We start from the raw sequence: 18,511 nt of genomic DNA on the forward strand, positions 1-18,511 counted from the left end.
CTGAACTTAATATTATGAGATAATTGAGTAACCAAAAAAAGGTAAAATTGTCGCATGACCCCCTCTCCCCTTCCCAAGTATTACCTCTCCCAGGCTAGAAGCCAAAACTTTAAATGAACAACAAATTCAACTAAAACTACCAGATCACTAGCTCTTGTCAAAAAATTCAAGCAATGATATAATTAGGCTAAAATATAGTCTATACTGCCTTACAGCAGTCATCACACAAACGACGACTAGAAAAGCATAATCCTGAGAGTCCTATCCTGCCTACCAATGCCCACTGCCACAGCAGCGGTATTTTCATGAGACACCTCCAACATGACAGTGTATCTGACTTTCTTTGGGCACTGTCTGCACCTAGATGTTATACAGTGCTTGAGTAAATCACAACAACTAAGAAAATTTACTGCACAATTTCCCTCAGAGTACACTTGTTTCGAGTTAGAAGCACAAACTTGTGAAATTTGACCAAGAACTACCACATAAAACTAATCTACTAGCACTTGTAATAATTCCATGAACATCAAAAAACCAAGCTAAAATTTATAAACGGCCAAATAAAATCGCTGGCAGATACCCTATTCACAGGCAGACAGACCATCACAATATGAAACAAAAGGTGGTATCATATATGCTACGACAAGTTGGCAGAAGAGTATTGACCTTGCACAAAAATTGTGGATACAATGGTTTGAGCTTGATGCAATAGTATGCTTGAATCATGTTGAAAAGAAACTGGAGCATCTGGAGTTGAGTTAAGTATCTGAAAATTTGAAACATAAGATGACAATTAATGTCGCAACAGTTGGCCGGCATCCATTCAAGGATGACCAGATACTGCTCAAACAAGCCTTTTGATAAATTGACTCTTCTGAAACGATTTTATTCCTACAAGAAAACTCCCCACGAAGTAAGTCTGGGGAAATCACCACAAGCAAGACAACCTCTACAAAATACCAATCTGATTAAATTGAATGTTCTGATTAGGTGACTAGATTAGGGCCTTCTTGCTTGATCTAAATCACAATTCAAACCTATAGACAGACAGTTAAGAAAAACAAACATTTCCTTTCACCATTAAATAAAATCTCATAAGAGACAAGGCTCACTGGAATGATTAAAAGTTACATCTAGTAAAAGGGCAGGAGGCTTACTTTCCCCAGAACAGGTATTTCCGCCTCGCCTTTTCATTGTTTCGAAGCAAAGCAGACAGAAGATAATAAAGGTACATGAACACATGCACTGCTGAGTTGATTGCTGCAGAAAAGTATGCTGGAAACCGACCATGCAGACACCAGGTCAAAAACATCATAGAAACTTGATAGCAAGATGTAAGATGCTAAAAACTAGTTTTGATGAGAAACAAAGAAAGCCACATCACCTACCATCACCACCAGGTGCATGATGCGCAATCAACCACCATATGAACGCAATGGAAACGTGATGGTAAACATGAAGCACTGAGACTTGGCGAGTATTGCGTTTCCAAAGCATTATAATCTGCCAAGCAAAGGCATGTGTAAATGTTTGAATAAATGAGCGGTACTATTGTAGAGGTCTTAGATCAAGCACTCGTACCGTATCCAAAAACTCTGGATATTTTGACATGTAGAATATGTAGATGTAAAATGCCATCTAAAAGAAATCGAAAAAACATCAGTTGTTGTACATTCGAGCTTGGATTGCTTCACTTTAAAAATGCAGTGGAGAGTGCTAATTTGCAACCAGATGTAATGCTTGTCCAAACATACCAAAGTTTCGTGTTGGTCGTATGCATTACCCCAGAGAGCATAACTGCATTTCAAACATTTCCATTAGAAGAAGATCTGGCTTAACAGTGCAGACAAAAACTTATTCTCAAAAACGAACGGGTGAAGAGAAATTACTTGAGTTGAAAGGCACGAATAGAAATGTTGAGGCACATGTAGAGACTAAGGCCAAGACAGAAGAGATTGTGCAGGATCACAAAAGCCTGGAGGAGGAAAGGTTCATGGAGGCGTGGCTTCAAACCAGAAGATTTAATCCACTGAAGCCCGAGAATCACAGCAGTAAGGTAGGCTAAGATGCCAAACAGCACAGGCGTAGGGCTGTCTACTCCAGGGAGCCCCTTCGTAGGAGGAGTGCTGGTTAGCTTCACGCCTGCATAGTCCAGAAACCCGAAGAAAGTCTGGGAAATAGCCTCATCAACAGACTGGTAGAGCGAAAACACAGCTATAGCCATGGCTGATAACAGAAAAAATTTACTCCTCCTTCCCTGTGCCTCTTGCTGGATCAACCAAGCTTCACTATGCACAATGTGGTTGAATTCTGACTATCTGCGCTCGAATTCTCGATTGCATGAGGGTGCAGACTAATCGCAGCTTCCAAAACAAGGGGAAAATACGCAGACAGCAGAGTCGAGGAATAAGATGCTCGCTCTTCTACTGCTTGAAAGCCAGCTCCACAGCTGGCTATGGCAACGCACGCCAAGCAGTATTGCATGTCATAAACTCGGGTTTGAAAGAACTAGTGATTGCGGATCGAACCCAGGCGTGCCCCACGATCCGGTAAAAATAAGGGTGGGTTCAGACGAGGGCGCCACCTCAGCCTGCGCTGGGCGAGCGATAGGCTATGACAGGCTTTGTCAGAGCAAAACCTATATCTCTGTCATTCCCGCTGAAAAGGTGAGCGGAAATCCTCATCTTCCGAGCGGGAGCGGGGCCGGGGGGGGGGCGGGGGGGGGGGGGGGGGGGGGGAGCATTTTCCTGGTGGGGCCAGAGAACTCTCCCTTCGCTTCATCCAATGCTCGTGTGCCACCTAGCGAAGACGCCCCTGTTTGTTGTTGTGTTGCCGCCTGTCTGAACCCAACCTAACACTATGCATGGTGTTGCGAGTATTCTTTAAGTTGCGTTGTAGTTCGAGTCAGTGGCAAGGTTTTTGAAGCATGCAGGTCTCATTGCACAAAGAAATGAGGGAAGGATAATTGATGAGACAATCGCGATGCAAACAGGTCCTTTAGATTGTAGTAAACCCTCCCCAAAATAAGGAGAGAGCATAGCTTCTCTAAGAATAGCTTAGCACCTTTGATTTTGAGGGTACTAGCAGAAATTTAACAGGGCTTCGATTCTTCTGGCACGCTTTTTGGATTTTCATTGAATAGGAATCCCTTTTCCCCCAATCCTCCGACTATCACGAGGTGCGACCCAGCTCTGAGCTGATCCCAGCATTTGTGCACAATGCATTCAATGTCCCAACCTTGTAAAATTAGAAATATTTAGAGCCATCTGATGTTGCCAATAATAATAATAATTTGTAGATGTTAAAATATCACAAGTTAGACTACTACTGCCTACGGCAACAACAAAGGCTACTACTCAAAGTTACATCCATATAGAACCTTTTATGGTCCCTTGGATAAATCACAACGAAGGTCCAATCCTGTTTTGACTCTTGTAGCATGATCTTACAATGATGTTATTAGAAATTTGTGGCAAGCATAAACTCATGGCACATTAATTGAGACAAATATCGTAGCACAAAAACCTCAAAGATGTGAAGGATGTCGACAACCTCATCCAAAAACGAAGCCTCCTAGGAATAAGACATACAACCACCATCAGCGTTAAGGGTGTCTCCATAAAACCAACGGGATGAACTTCTCTAGTTATTAAAAAAAATGCTAGAAGTAATGAAGAATGGTCGCTTGCATTGCCAGGTAGTCCATTGCTATGACAATTGATGTTTTGTCCTTCACGCTAGGGGTGGTGACATGATGAAGTCAATTCCCCACTTGCTACGGGTTGGTATAGCCATAGTGGCATTTACCCAATAGTCCAAAATCTCGAAACGTATGCAAAAAAAGTTGCAATTACCATACTCACATAATACGCCATTGCATGAAATGACGATGACGGACATGGCTAAGCTCAACTTGGAAGAAATCAACTCCAAAAAGCATGGAATTGTGAATACATGAATAGCTATAGAGTTTGAGACATGCCTTAGGCTTACACGCTACTTTACAAAGAGAATGGTATACATCTATACATATGTTGTAATTTATAAGGTTCATTCTTCATATAGCATGTGAATAGAAATCCTTAGTCGACCAAGGCAATGCCAAGCACACTGTTTTCTTTCAATAACCCCTAACTAACAATATCATTGTCAATTCTTTTGCCCATATCAGCATCTTGTGTACTGCCACATGCTTTCAAGGTGCAAGTGTACATGATTGCATTTGGACAGATGCCCTCTCTTGCCATCTACGCAAACAACCCAAAGCTTCTTTACCCTAACCCAGCCTTGCCTTCAAGATGCAAGCATATGTGATTGCATTTTGGAGAGACACCCTCGTTTCATATCCATCAAAAATAGCCCTAAGCTTCTTGGCCCTACTCAAGTTGGGCATATCCCGCAATCAACACATTCCAAGAGACAACATCTCAGACAGAAAGCTCCTCAAACACTTTTTGTGCTTTATGAAGCGCACCACATTTGGCATACCTGTCGATCAAGGTAGTGCTAAAGCACGACGTCTTCTTTCAACAACCCTTGACTAGCAATATCATCGTGAATTATTTTGCCCATATCAACATCTTGTGTGATGCCACATGCCTTTCAAGGTGCAAGTGTATGTGATTGCATTTGGAGAGATACGCTCTCTGCATCACCTGAAAACAACCCAGAGCTTCCCGACCATGACCCTTGCCTTCAAGATGCAAGTGTATGTGATTGCATCTAGAGAGACAGCCTCGCTTCACATTCGCCAAAAACAGCCCATAATGTCTTGGCCCTGCCAAGTGGGCATATCTCACAATCAATGCATTTCAAGAGACGACATCACGAACAAGAATCTCCTCAAGCACTTTTTGTGCTTTATAAAGTCCGCCAGCATCGCGGAGACGAAGCTCGTCGGAACTTGTCACACTTGACATACATACTGACTAATGTGTTGCCTAAGTATGTATTCTTTAAGTAACCCACTATCACGAATATCAGCATGTACCTTGCTGCCTTGGTACAAATCCTTCTTCTTAGCACTTTTCAAGTGAGCTCACAAAAGAAAGACTTATTATATACCATCCATGTTTGCTTCTATAGGCAGATGCTGATATTTCTGGAAATGCACTTAGCTAGGTTCGTCGTAGAAAGGCACATGTCTCATGATGAAAAAGAAAAGGCAAGCAACTTAGGAATCATGTTCCTTGCAAACATATAGTAACTCAAGAGATCTCTAACCATTAGCATACATAAATCATTTGCAAAAATCATTTGTGCTAATTGTTTCCAAAATGTTAAATGTGAGCCAATTGTTTCCAAGTTCATCATTGAGAACAATGAGGGACAAATACTGCCACACACACAAAGTCAAGACCCAAAAGGACAGCGGTCTTAATTGAAAAAGACAATCACTCCCATATACTCACAATACTTCTTTGAGGGATACAAAGTAAAGAGAGAAGGGAGTATGCTCACAGATTGTGGACCTAGCAATGCCTCACTAAAGTTTTTGCTAACCCACAAATTCAAAATTTAGCCCTTTCAAAATTGTTCCATTCACTTTTGATATCATGTCTACGATCGTCTCAACGGTTTCATTCCTCTTCTTTCAACAGGGAGAGAGAGCACAAGCTGGTTGCAGAGAGAGAAATGAAATGAAAAGAAATATTATATTAAACATCTTCAAAAGGCCAAAATGACCTATGAGACCAAACCGATACAATCTTGGTGGATGTAATACATTGTCTAGGTACAATATAAAAATAAAGTGAAAGACTAAAATCATCATCATCATCAATGATACCCAAGGATGCCCAGCATCGGGCGCTGTTCGAGAAAGTATTGCATCAGTCGCTAAAGAGAATCATCAATGTTCGCCTCTGCCACGGATACAAAAATATGCTTGGATGTTAGTACATATTTATCATGGATAGAATATATGAAAGTCTTTATCATACTCTACAACCACTTATCACAGTGTTATCACACTATGTCTCTTTTTCCTTATCATTTTTAAAAATCTCATTAATTTACAAATAAATTTATTGAGGGACTTGCTTGTTTTTTTTGTTGCTCGGAAAAGCTCGCTCACCATCTTGTAAGACTCACACAAAGTACACATGTGGTACCAGTGAATGTACTCACATGATCGTTGCTCCAAAACCAAAATTATATTCTTGAAGAAAGAGACATGGCATCAATTGCCCAATCTCAGAAGAAGAAGAAAACACGAAGAAAGAGATCAAGCAGGTTAAGCAATTAATGGGTTTGGTAGAAGAGACCCAAAGGGATCTAGAGCCAGCACCTAAACAAATCCAGATTACAGACACAGTGTTCCCTACAAAAAAGCAACCTCACAAAGTCCATAGACCACTAGCGATACCTAGTGTCATCCAAAAAGAAAGTGACTTTAAGTCATTGGGTAGTGGGCATAATCCCTTCTTGTTGGAGAGAATTTTTACAGAGGGATTACCTGACCCTATTGAAGAAATGGAGATTCCATCTTCCCCATGTCAAGGGACTGAAGCCCAAAAAGTGAAGATAAATATTACCAAGCTGATGGACTTCATGGCTTTAGAAGTTAGAACCACCATCATGTCTAAACTATATGGAGACCCTAAGCTATTCTTAGCTCTTCGAGCTTTCCTCAATGGAGAATTGAAAGTCGGGCTACCACAATTTGCACAGATGGATGGAGCTAGGGAGGTTCCAATAGAGGAGGAACACTTAGATCCACAACCCAACCTAGATGAGAACTCTATTGTTGAAATACCAGTTAACAAGTTGGGACAATACTTTGAAGGCGATGAATCCAATGCGACCATACCAATCACTACCAAGGGATTAACTGTGAAGTGAATCCTTGATCGTGGCACTGGGGTTAGCATTGTGACTAAAAATTGCTGGGAAACTATGGGAAGACCTCACCTTGGGACTACAAACATAGTGGTAAAGATGGCTAATAGGACTATTATTAAACCTATTGGGATGCTAGAAGATCTCAAGCTAAAGGCCTTTGGACACAAAATAAGCATACCTTTATTTTTATGGATTTTTCCAAGCACACTAAGTCATCTGAGATGATCTTAGGACGTCCTTTCATGAAGGAAACAAAAATGGTGCATGCCTGGTCTTAAAACCATGTCTACTTGCAGTTCCAAGATTATGTCATTCGAGTTGATCTTGTAACTGGTCCGGCACATCCTCTAGGAAACAGAATTATAATCGATCATAGATCTGACACCACAATTCACTCGGTCCCATTGCAGTATTGTTATACGTCTAAAATGGACAGTGATGTTGGGGAAGATTCTCCTTATATGGATGTTCTACCTGGGATGACTTAGTTTGACAATGTGGATTGGGTCCACGTAGCAACAACCATAGACACTTTGAGAAACAGGGGGACGACTTAGGTAACACCTGAGGGGGATGAAATGGCACCACTCGTACCTTTAAATATGATAGGAGCAATACATATAGCTTTTGATGACCTACCAAATGAAGGCTTGACTGACATTGGAACTAGTAGCAACTAAAAAGACTATGGCCCACACAATTCGGAGTCAAAATCATCAATTGAAATTGACTCTGAGGACGAAAAATTTGAGTTAAATCTTGGTGCAAATGTGGGGACAAACCATTCAAAACCTGATGGTACCCAAGATGACAATCTATCCGGGAGAGGAGAAGACACGAGTAGCGATTCATCTAGTGACTCTTCACTGGAGGAAGGTCGTAATAAAAAATTATACAAGAAAAGTAAGAGATATAAGAGGTGGAGATATCGAGCAAATGTGCGTGCTAGAATAAATGAAAAGAAATCTATCGCAGAATGGCTTAATTATATGGGGGCATGTGATGCTCATCGAAAGCTGGTAGATAATTGGGATGAATACCTTCAAAGCGTCATGTGGTGTAGTCCACAAAACATTGACATCGCACAGTTAGAGGCTACAGAGAAGCCAACGTTGAGCTGTACCATAAGGAGACGACAAAATTGAGAGCTAGCTCAACAACAAAAGGAAGTGGAAGAGAAATCATAGTCCACAGAACAACAAGACCCCACAGACTTACATCCTGCACCTGAGCAATTCAAATCCTACATTACAGAGGAGCGTAAGGTTGTGTATACAAAGGACCAAAGAAAACCTATTGATGGAATCAATGGCGTCTATGATGGTCTCACAATAGTTAAGGAAATAGAGTTAGCAGACCCAGGTGAGGAGTCCAAACCTGTTTTCATTTCCCAAGATCTGACACAAACTGAGGAATATGTACTCAAGGAGCTTCTCAAGGAATTCAAAGATATATTTGCTTGGACATATCATGATATGAAAGGCGTTCCACCTTCCGTGGTGCAACACACAATCCCCATGAATAGCATGGCTAAACCGGTCCAACAACAACCCGACCCAATGAATCCTAAGTATGCAAAGATTGTTCAAGAAGAGACTGAAAAGCTTGTCAAATGCGGATTCATATACCCTTTTGAGCACTCAGAATAGGTGCCTCCAATAGTTATTGTGCCAAAAAAGAATGGGAAACTCAGAGTGTGCGTGGATCTCAAGAAGGTCAATGCCGCCACTAGGAGAGACCATTACCCCTTGCCATATTCAGAACATGTGCTTGAAAGAGTTGCATGGGTACTTTGGATACAATCAAATCACAATTGCACTAGAGGACCAAGCTAAAACTGCTTATATAACTAAATTTGGAGTGTTCGCATTTTGTGTTATGGCTTTTGGATTAACCAATGCCCCTACTACCTTCCAAAGATTAATAAACATTGCTTTTAGAGAACATTTGAGGGAGTTTTGCGAAGCTTTCTTAGATGACTTTTGAAAGGGTGTAAGCTTTCTCCTTACACCCTTTCAAATGCCAATCTTGGGTTAAACATGGAGTTATTTTAGGGCATATAGTGTCCAAAAATGGGATTTCCACAGATAAGATAAAAATTAAAGCCATTTCCAATTTCCTCCACCTACAAACTATAAAGGAGTTCAAAGGTTAATGGGCCATGTTGGTTATTACAGTCGGTTTATTTTAAACTTTGCCGAGATAGCTCGCTCTTTGTACAATCTTCTTATTGAGTTCCACTGGACCGCGGAGTATGACCATGCTTATGAGTCATTGAAAAAGACCTTGACAAGTGCTCCCATTCTACGAGTGCACGGTTGGAATGTAATTTTCATGTGTATATTGATGCATCAAACTTTGGTATTGGGTGTGTTCTAGCTCAATCAGGAGAACGTAAATTGGACTACCCCCATTAACTTTGCAAGTCGTCAATTAAATGATGCTGAGAGAAACTACACCGCTACAAAGAGGGAAGGTTTAGCTATGATTTACGCAGTGAAGAAATTTTGCTACTACCTTCTTACCAACGAGTTTGTTTTCTATGATGATCATCAAGCATTGTTGTATCTAGTAAATAAACCTTGTTCCACGGGAAGAATTACACGATGGTTGTTAATTCTTGTTGCTTTTGATTTTACCGTTGTCGTGAGACCTGGTAAAAGACGTGTCATGGCGGATCATTTGTCTCGCATACCCAATGGTGAAGCCCCTACTGGAATCAATGATGAATTGACCGATACTTCCCTGTTCCTAGTCGAGACCATACCTGAATGGAGTGAGAAGATTGTGAACTTTCTAGTTAATGGTTTTCCACCCAAAGAGATTCGTAAAGATATAGCTCAAAAATTGTTAAAGGAATGTGAACCTTATTCTCTAATTGCAGGAACTCTCTACAAGTTAGGGAAGGACGATTTTCTTAAACGTTGTGCTTGTGAGGACATGTATCTATACATACTGCAAGAAGCCCACATGGGTATAGCCGGAGGACATTTCTCAGGGGAATTGACTGCTAGAAAGGTGTTGCAATCAGGCTATTGGTAGCCTACCTTATTCAAGGATGCATCACTTTTTGCAAAAGGGTGTGATGAATGCCAACATTACAAGATCACACAACGAAAGGATAAGATGCCCTTACATCCTATTAAAGTGACTCAACCATTTGAAAAATGGAGTTTAGACTTTGTAAGCCCAATTAGTCCGGCAGCTCGTAACGCAATCTTAATATAATATCGTTGCCACTGACTATGCGACAAAGTGGGCGGAAGCCAAGGCGACACGCAAAGCTGATACAAGGTCAACTGCCAAGTTTCTCTTTGAGAACATTATTACGCGATTTGGTTGTCCCTTTGAAATTGTGAGTGACAATGCTACTCATTTTATAAATAGAGTGATAAAGAAACTCACAACATGATAGCTCAATATAAGTCTACACCTTATACAAGCAAATGGCCAAGCTGAGAGCACTAACAAGACCTTAATTTCTATCTTGACCAAAATAGTGGAAGCTCATCGCACATATTGGGATTTGAAGTTGACTTCAGCTCTATGGGCTTATCGTACTCCTTACAAAGTGGCTATTAATTGTACACCATTTAAAATCGTATATCACCATGAAGCAGTTATGCCATGGGAGTTTGTAATTCATAGTCTGCGGGTAGCTTCATAAGAAGGTTGGAAACCCTTTAGTTGAGCGCTTATATATCCTCGAGAGGATAAATGAAGAAAGACAATTGGTTGTGCAAAATACGCTTGTGGAGAAAGATAGGAGAAAGAGATGGTTTGACCGTCATCTAAAGAACAAAGATATCAAGGTTGGGAAAATTTTTTTATGTATGGGTTGTGAAACGAGAAGAAAAAGTTGAAATATGCGAGAAAAGGACCATATAGAGTATGCGAAATCACCCCACAAGGTACCATTCGTGTGGAAACTCTTGATGGAGTTGAAACCATTGGATTCCTCAATGGGAGTAAATTTAAAGATATTATGATCCTTTAAGCCAAGAGGAGCTACGTGCCATCCATTTAAAAAAAGCAACCAAGACACAAGCAGAATTGAAAAGGATACAAGCTCAAGCTGAGGGTAAGGAGCAACAACAACATATAAGACGCCAACGAGAGGCCAACCTTGGAGTTACACATGCATTCCACGTTGAAACAGAGGATGATCTACGATACCCTATTGAGCTAAATAGCGCCTATGGGAAAGTGCTATATAACGCCTTATTGGACACGGGTGCTAAATATAATCTGCTTTCATATGGGGTGTGGTGTCAATTAGGAAAGCCATCTCTGTCGGTTATGACAATGGGTTGTGGCTCAATAATATTTGGTCATGCCTGCTGGAACTATGCAAGGCAATATAAACCTAGGATGTGCATGGATGATAGCCACCAAATGCACTATTGATTGGGGGACTGAGAGTGTCACAACACAAAAACCAACTCTTAGCCCTACCACTCAAGCGATAGTCCCTAGGATATTGCCTCCCGAGAAATTACAACCCAAAATAAAGCATGTCCATGAGGTTGACCCAAATGTAACTATAGCTCAACTCTCTAGAGCTTCAACTTCTGTAGTTGAAACAAAAAATGAGACACACAAGACCCATCGTAATATAACTAAGAAAATATACAAATGGGTCCGTAAAGCTTCTTTAGTGACAAATTTTTATGCTAAAAAACAGAATCCTTGTAAGAAACGTCCCACTTGCTCCAAAAAATGTAAGAAAACGTTGCGTTGGATTCATAAAAGACTATTGGAAGCCCAAAGCTACTATGAAGGGAATGATTAAATCTGGGTGCCAAAATGTAAATTGTGTTCTTACCTATCACCTATAGACCTATGTGATTCAAATCCTGTAACGATAAATCCGATTGAAGATCGTGGGAAGGGAAAGATCATAGAACACTATACACCTCATCTGGAGCTAGTTTGGGTACCCAAGGGCTCAATTAGAGGAAAAACAAATGAAGCTTCTTGGTCTTCAGGTAGTTCATATTCGAAAATACAAGCTTCGACACAACCTCCACCTACCATTGTAAATATCCCATAAAAACAAGAAAGACTTTGCACCTCCCGTTGTAAGTTCGCCACCTATAACAACGTTGTAACTAAATCATGGGCGAGTGCCTTACCACTCTTGCAACTAGATGAAATGCCTAGGGCGGTCGAAAACTATTGGTCAAAGTCTTCACACGTAAAAACTTGAAACAATTGGTTTCAAAATTTGATGACATCGTTTCAAAAGGTATGATCTACCCAAGGAAGGGGGGAGTGTTTGCTAACATCCATCATTCACTTGCTCCCCTCTTAACCTTCCTCCCTGATCTCTCAATCTCCCAATCTTAGGGAATGTATATATATAGCCCCATACTCAAGAAAACAAAATTTTTAAAAAGTAAATGAGCAAGAGCCACTAAACAAAAAGCTGAAAACCTATAAGTTCAAGTATATGACCCAAATGAAAAACACATTATGCACAAGGACACAACCTTTTGTAACATTTAATGGCCTAGTAACTTGTGTGTAGCACGAACATAATGAGCATTTCATTAGAATAGATTCCTAATGAGAATAACAAGAGTGCTTGGGTGGAGAGAGCAACAAAAAGTATAGCACCTAGTTAGATAGCATGAACAATACTTCAAAAGAGAGAGAAATTAAGCTATTGACATTAGTTGAGGACCGAATTTGCATGGAACCGGTCCCCCCCTCCAAAAGGCTTTGTATTATGGTTTCTCCCATCAAGAGAGACATTTTACAATACAATTCTTTGTGTTCCTTCAATACTAGCTAGTGCAACGAAGATGGAAACTTCAAGCACTAAGCAAAACACTTATTAAACACAACATCAATTCCCTCACAGTCTCAGACCCAAGACCTCACTCACCTTCAAAGATGGTGAGAGCTAGCGGGGTATGAGAGTAGATTGAGAGGAAGAAGGAGTAGTCTTACAAGAAAGATATACATCTCCTCACATAGTCACTCATATTAGCATAGCTTAGCTTAGTAATTAGCATGGTAGAGGAGATGAGCATGCATTGAAGCTTGGATCTTGGTTGGATTTGCATCACAAAGCCAAGAGTTGTTGGTGTAGGCCTCCCTTCTCACAAGCTTGGAGTAGGTAATAAGCTTTCCATTAAAGCTTGAGAAGGAGAGAGAGAGAGTCTTCTTGCTTCACACATGGGTTTTGTGTGAGTGTGTGTGGATAATGCCTCGAGAAAATCAGCCCCCTCTCTCTCTTGGTCCACCCCTCTTGCTATTTGCTCATGTTGCAACCCTATTGGCCCTTTCCAGGCTTCGCCAATGAGTATTAAGAAGCATAAGTGATAGCCTTCTAACATGTATCCCCCTTTCCCCTTTTATGAGAGCTTTAGGTAATTAAAAAATGCAACTAAACTCTCATTGGACACCTTTGCCTCGTGGCCAATAAGAATCAGGCAAGCCATTGGGCTGTTGAATGCTCATTGGACCCCTTGGGAGACTGTCCAATAGTCTTCTAGAGAGCTTAATTCTTATTGGTTCTTTTATTAAGTGTTTTAAATTAATTAAACTAGTTTTACTCTAGCCTAATTCTCATTGGTCGACCTCCATGGTCATCTAATAGGATTTGAGTACACCTTGTGGGCATTTGGCCTAGGGAGCTGACATGTGCCCTCATTCCCTTTGTGTAAAGGGAGCTTGTGTGTGTGTGTGTGTGTTTCTCTCTCATCCCCTACTTGCAAGGCTCGCCCCCTCCTATGTAGGGATTATGAAGACTTTTTGGGACACACACAAAGCATCCAATTTCCCTAGTGTTTGACCTTTGGACACAACCTTTGAATTTAGGAACCTTAGCATTTTTGGAAGTCTTAATGGGCTTAACCTTAGGGTCTTTTAAGCCCATTGTGCACCTTGCTCTTTTGCAGATGGCCCCTCCTTTGGATCCCTATTTTCCCTCCTTTGAATCCCTATTGTGGCCGGTCTACCAGCTTAACCAATATTCTAGCTTTTTCTCCCCTGGCACTTCCCAATATTAAATGATCAGTTTAACATGAGAAAATCATTTAGGAGAATTACATATTAGTTATTATGATATTACCTCTCTCTTGAAATCATAGTCGTCCTCGACTATGGGGTAGAGAAGATAAAGCATATTCATTAGTTCTTTTTCTAGCGGGTAGAGGATCCCTATGTTACCCTACGACATTGTTCTAGAATAGACGACTAGTCAATTTGGCGCTTGAGAGCCTAAGTTGCCACCGCAAGCATGTCTGCACATTAGTCCTATCAATCTTCCATAGGAGAGTGACAAGCTCTACTTGGTGTTCGGGAGACGTCGTCTCCGCAAACTTGATCTAAGCATGCATATTGTCATTAAATATCTAATATCTAACCAACTCAAATGATTTTCTCATATTAAACTGATCATTTAATATGGGATAATAAACGGGAATAAGGGTTAGAATATAGACATGTGCTTACGGATCTATCTAATATCTAATATCTAATAAATCCAAATGATTTTCTCATATTAAACTGATAATTTAATATGGGATAATAAACGGGAACAAGGGTTAGAATATAGACACGTCCTTACGGATCTATCTCAACACGGGGCCAATGGTAAAGGGGCCCAAATAAGAGATGGCATGTCAAAGAGCAAGGTTAACTAATGAAGCTTAAAAGACCTTAGGGTTAGCTTCATTAAAGACCTCCAATGATTTGTGTTAAAAGTCCTTTTGACCTTAAGCAAGCTAGGGTTGTGCTTAAGGTGGGAACCTTAAGCAAGCTAGGGCTGTGCTTGAGGTGGGAACCCGACCTAAAATTAGGCAAGCTAGGGCTGTGCTTGAGGTGGGAACTCTACCTAAGGTGCTTGTCATGCTTGATGACTAAGGTACTTGAGGTACTTGTCACATTTAATGAGAAAGTTGCTTAAGAAGCTTCCTATGCATGGGGGGTAAGATGTGTTGGGTTAAAGGCCCGTGTGCCCGGCTGCACGTTTTTCAGCCGCCCATGTACAACCATTCATTTACTCATTCATAATAACTATACTCAAAACTACACATTGTAGTGTGAGTACCGCCCCGCCACACACTGCGTCTATCTCCTTCTTTGTGTTGGCTCTCTGTGTGTGCTCTCCGATCCCAACAAGTGGTATCAGAGCTTGGTAGTGAGAGCATTGAGAGCTTCATCATCATTTTTGAGTGTGGTGGAAATTGCTACTGTTTCATTGCCGTTTTTTGGTTTCGCGCACGCGCGCATTTCTAAAGAGCAGAAGGTTTTTCCAAGCTTGGCATTGGAAGGTTCAGCACTCCGCGAGTATTTTCAGTAGGTGTCCTGAGGTGTCCTGGAGTTTAACCCCCCTTTCGGAGCCATTCATGCCATTAGAAATCCCATCTGAGCTACAGACTAGGAGCTGCGTTTTTCAGCTCTCTTTGGTAGTTTTCTGTTGCAAGAGCTTCCATAGCCATTACAGGTGCCATTGCTGTAGTGTCTTCCACTTACGTGAGCCCACAGCTCATTTGAGAGTGTGTAGCCTCTTCTTGGAGTGGCCTCATACACACAGATAGAGTGGGAGTTTGGCGGCATTGTCTTCTTCGACTACAAGTACAGGTACAGGTGCAGGTACAGGTACATGTACGGGTACAGGTTACAGGTTACAGGGAGCTTTGGATACAGGTTTCTTCTGTGGTTACAAAACATGTATTTTGACTGTGGGATAGCCATGTATATGGTTGTGGTTTGAGTGGGAGCTTCTACTCTTCTGGGCAGTCTGTTTATGCGTGTTCTTGAGCTACAGGTTTGCATCATCTATGTATGTCAATGGATGTGGATATGGCAGTTTGACAGACACTCTTTATGCATGATATTGTGGAGATTTGGTTCACTTATACATGAAGCGGGTTTGCTCTTGCTTGCAATGTTGCAGTTTGAGTACGGACAGGTACTTGGTTGACAGTAGAGATTGGACTTCGTTGAGCTTGTGCATTGGTTATATGCTCACTTGGATCCATTTATGCTCACGGATTTGTGTAAGCTTGGTCAGCTTATGTCTCTATTGTGGTTATTCAGACATGGAGTATGTTTATGCCTCTATGAGAGCTCATTGTTGATGCATTTTGTGGCACGGTTTGCCTAGGCCGGTTGAGTTACAGGTGTCACGGGTTTATGCATTTGTTTGTGGATTTCTACGTACGTTTTTTGACCATATTATGGGTTGATTTATACTCTATGCGTTTGCTCTTTGATTGAGCAGAAGGTGTTGTCAGATTTGCAACACTACTTTGTTGTGGCAGTTTGTTGGTTGGTTACAGTTTTCTCATTGTTGCATTCTTGTTGTAATGGGCACTAAAGAGGACACAGTTTTCAATATTGAGAAGTTGGATGGTGCTAACTTCTCATATTGGAAAGATCAGATTTGGGATGTCTTGGTGCAGAAGAAACATATTCGACCTCTAAAGTTGCAGGGAGTTAAGCCAAAGAACATGGAGAGGGATGATTGGGAGGAGTTGGATGAGATGTGCAGGTCTACCATTAGGCTTTCCCTTTCAAAGTCTGTTTATTACAATGTGAAAGATGCACAGGGTGGAGCTTATGAGCTATGGCAGCGGATTTGCGATATGTATGATAAGCATTCGGTTGCTTCTATGGTGTATTGGATTAAAAAGCTTATTGATTTGCGAATGGAGGAAGGTGCTTCCATGAATGTGCATTTGAATGAGTTCAATACAATTTTCAGCCAACTTGCTACGCAGAAAATTACGTTTGAGGACAATGTAAAAGCTATGTTTTTACTTGTCACGTTGCTTGAGTCATGGGACACATTTAGGACAGCCATAAGTAACTCGGTTCCTACGGATGAGTTGACAAGTACTAATGTGGAGTCTAGTCTTCTCACGGAAGAGATTAATCGAAAGAATAATGCAGGTAGTAAGTCTTCTAGTGCAATGGTTGTCAGAGGCAGGACTATGGACAAGTATAAGTCCAACATGGGTAAATCTAGAAGCAAGTCCCGTGCAAGCACAAGTAAAATGGATGTGGAATGTTTTCATTGTGGTAGAAAAGGCCATTTCAAAAAGGATTGCTACAAGTGGAAAAGGAAAAATGGAGATGGTAAGAAGAAAGACCATGATGCTAAGGACAAGCCTAAGTCCAATGTCAAGATTGAGGAGTTAAATGCAACACAGGAAGAGTGTAGCTCTCAAGATGACCATGTATGTGCTCCGACTAGTGCTACTAGTGAAGAGCTTGGTGATGTGTTGCTTGCATCCTATTTTGATGATGCTTTTCTTCTCATTCATGAGAGTAGTATGCCTATGGATTGGGTCATTGACAGTGGTGCTTCTTTTCACGTAACGCCTAATAGGTCGTGGTTTCATCACTATGATGCTTCGAGCACAGGTACTATTAGGATTGCTGATGGGCGTTCTATGCAGATTCATGGCATTGGGGATATTCATTTGGCTATGCCAAACTCTACTACGTTTGTCTTGCAGCGTGTGCGTCATGTGCCGGCTCTTGCAAAAAGCTTGATTAGTGTGGGTCAGTTGGATTCACTTGGTTTTAATGTATATTTTGGTGATGGAGGTTGGAAGCTCACTAAGGGCAGCCTTGTTTTGGTTAAAGGTGCTAAGAGGAATACGTTGTATTCCCTTTGTGTAGCTAGTGTGGCTGATCACATTGTGGGGATCATTGAGCAACCTCCTGCTTCTTTATGGCATCAGCGTTTGGGGCATATGTCACTGAAAGGTTTGAAGTTGTTGGCACGTGCGGATTACATTCCCGTTCAGATTTTGGTGGTTTTGAGTTTTGTGAGCATTGCCTTTATGGTTGACATGTTCGGTCTTCTCATAAGAAGAGTGTTCCACATAGATCTTTGGAAAAGCTAGCTTTGGTGCATAGTGATGTATGTGGGCCGATGCCCAATGCTTCTCTTGGAGGTGCTATGTACTTTGTTACGTCCATTGATGATGCTAGCAGGAAGGTATGGGCATACCCCATTCGTAAGAAGGATATGGTTTTTGATATATTTAAGCAATGGTTGGCTCTTGTTGAGAACCAATCAGGTTGTAAGTTGAAGTGCTTACGTACGGACAATGGGGGTGAATTTATGTCTCACGCTTTCACTACATTATGTGTTGAGAAGGGTATACGGCGTGAGCTTAGTGCTCCCTATACACCTCCTCAAAATGGTGTGGCAGAGCGCATGAACAGGACTATACAGGAGAAAGTCCGTAGTATGATTTCTATGGCTGGTTTGTCAAATGGATTTTGGGCTGAAGCAGTTGCCACTTCTGTGCATTTGATAAATCGTTCACCTAGTGTTCCTTTGGGCTTCAAAGTTCCTGAAGAGGTATGGACAGGTTTGCCACCTTCGTATGGTCACCTTCGTGTTTTTGGCTGTGAAGCTTATGTACATGTACCTAAGGCAAAACGCAACAAATTGGATCCAAAGAGCAAGAGATGTATCTTCTTGGGTTATGGTAGCCCTGGTGAGATGGGTTATCGATTGTGGGATCCTATTGACAGGAAGATTGCGCGCAGCCATGATGTTGTTTTTCATGAGGACTCTATGTATAGAGCATCACCACGAACGGTTGAGGTTCGGCGTGTGATATTTGAGGAGGATGGTCATCGGTATGATGGTCCCATGGCTGCTCGTGGGCAGCCCATTGACCCTCAAGTG

General features: G+C 41.3%; 1 protein-coding gene across 1 annotated transcript in view; it reads right to left on the reverse strand.

The window, feature by feature from the left end:
- Positions 1–2,592, reverse strand: part of LOC147418275 (uncharacterized) — a 53,877-nt gene extending 51,285 nt beyond the window's left edge. The window contains exons 1-6 of the mRNA XM_086507004.1: positions 1,890–2,592; positions 1,755–1,797; positions 1,582–1,638; positions 1,389–1,503; positions 1,158–1,275; positions 667–766 (exon numbers count right to left, since the gene is read on the reverse strand). Of these exons, the coding sequence (XP_086363130.1) occupies positions 667–766; positions 1,158–1,275; positions 1,389–1,503; positions 1,582–1,638; positions 1,755–1,797; positions 1,890–2,224 (768 nt within the window). The 5' untranslated portion in view covers positions 2,225–2,592. The remainder of the gene's footprint in view (positions 1–666; positions 767–1,157; positions 1,276–1,388; positions 1,504–1,581; positions 1,639–1,754; positions 1,798–1,889) is intronic.
- Between the last annotated feature and the right edge of the window lie 15,919 nt (positions 2,593–18,511).

Source organism: Adiantum capillus-veneris, chromosome 30, assembly GCF_014529385.1.
Source record: "Adiantum capillus-veneris isolate H3 chromosome 30, ASM1452938v2, whole genome shotgun sequence".
In the NCBI taxonomy this organism is placed as follows: domain Eukaryota; kingdom Viridiplantae; phylum Streptophyta; class Polypodiopsida; order Polypodiales; family Pteridaceae; genus Adiantum; species Adiantum capillus-veneris.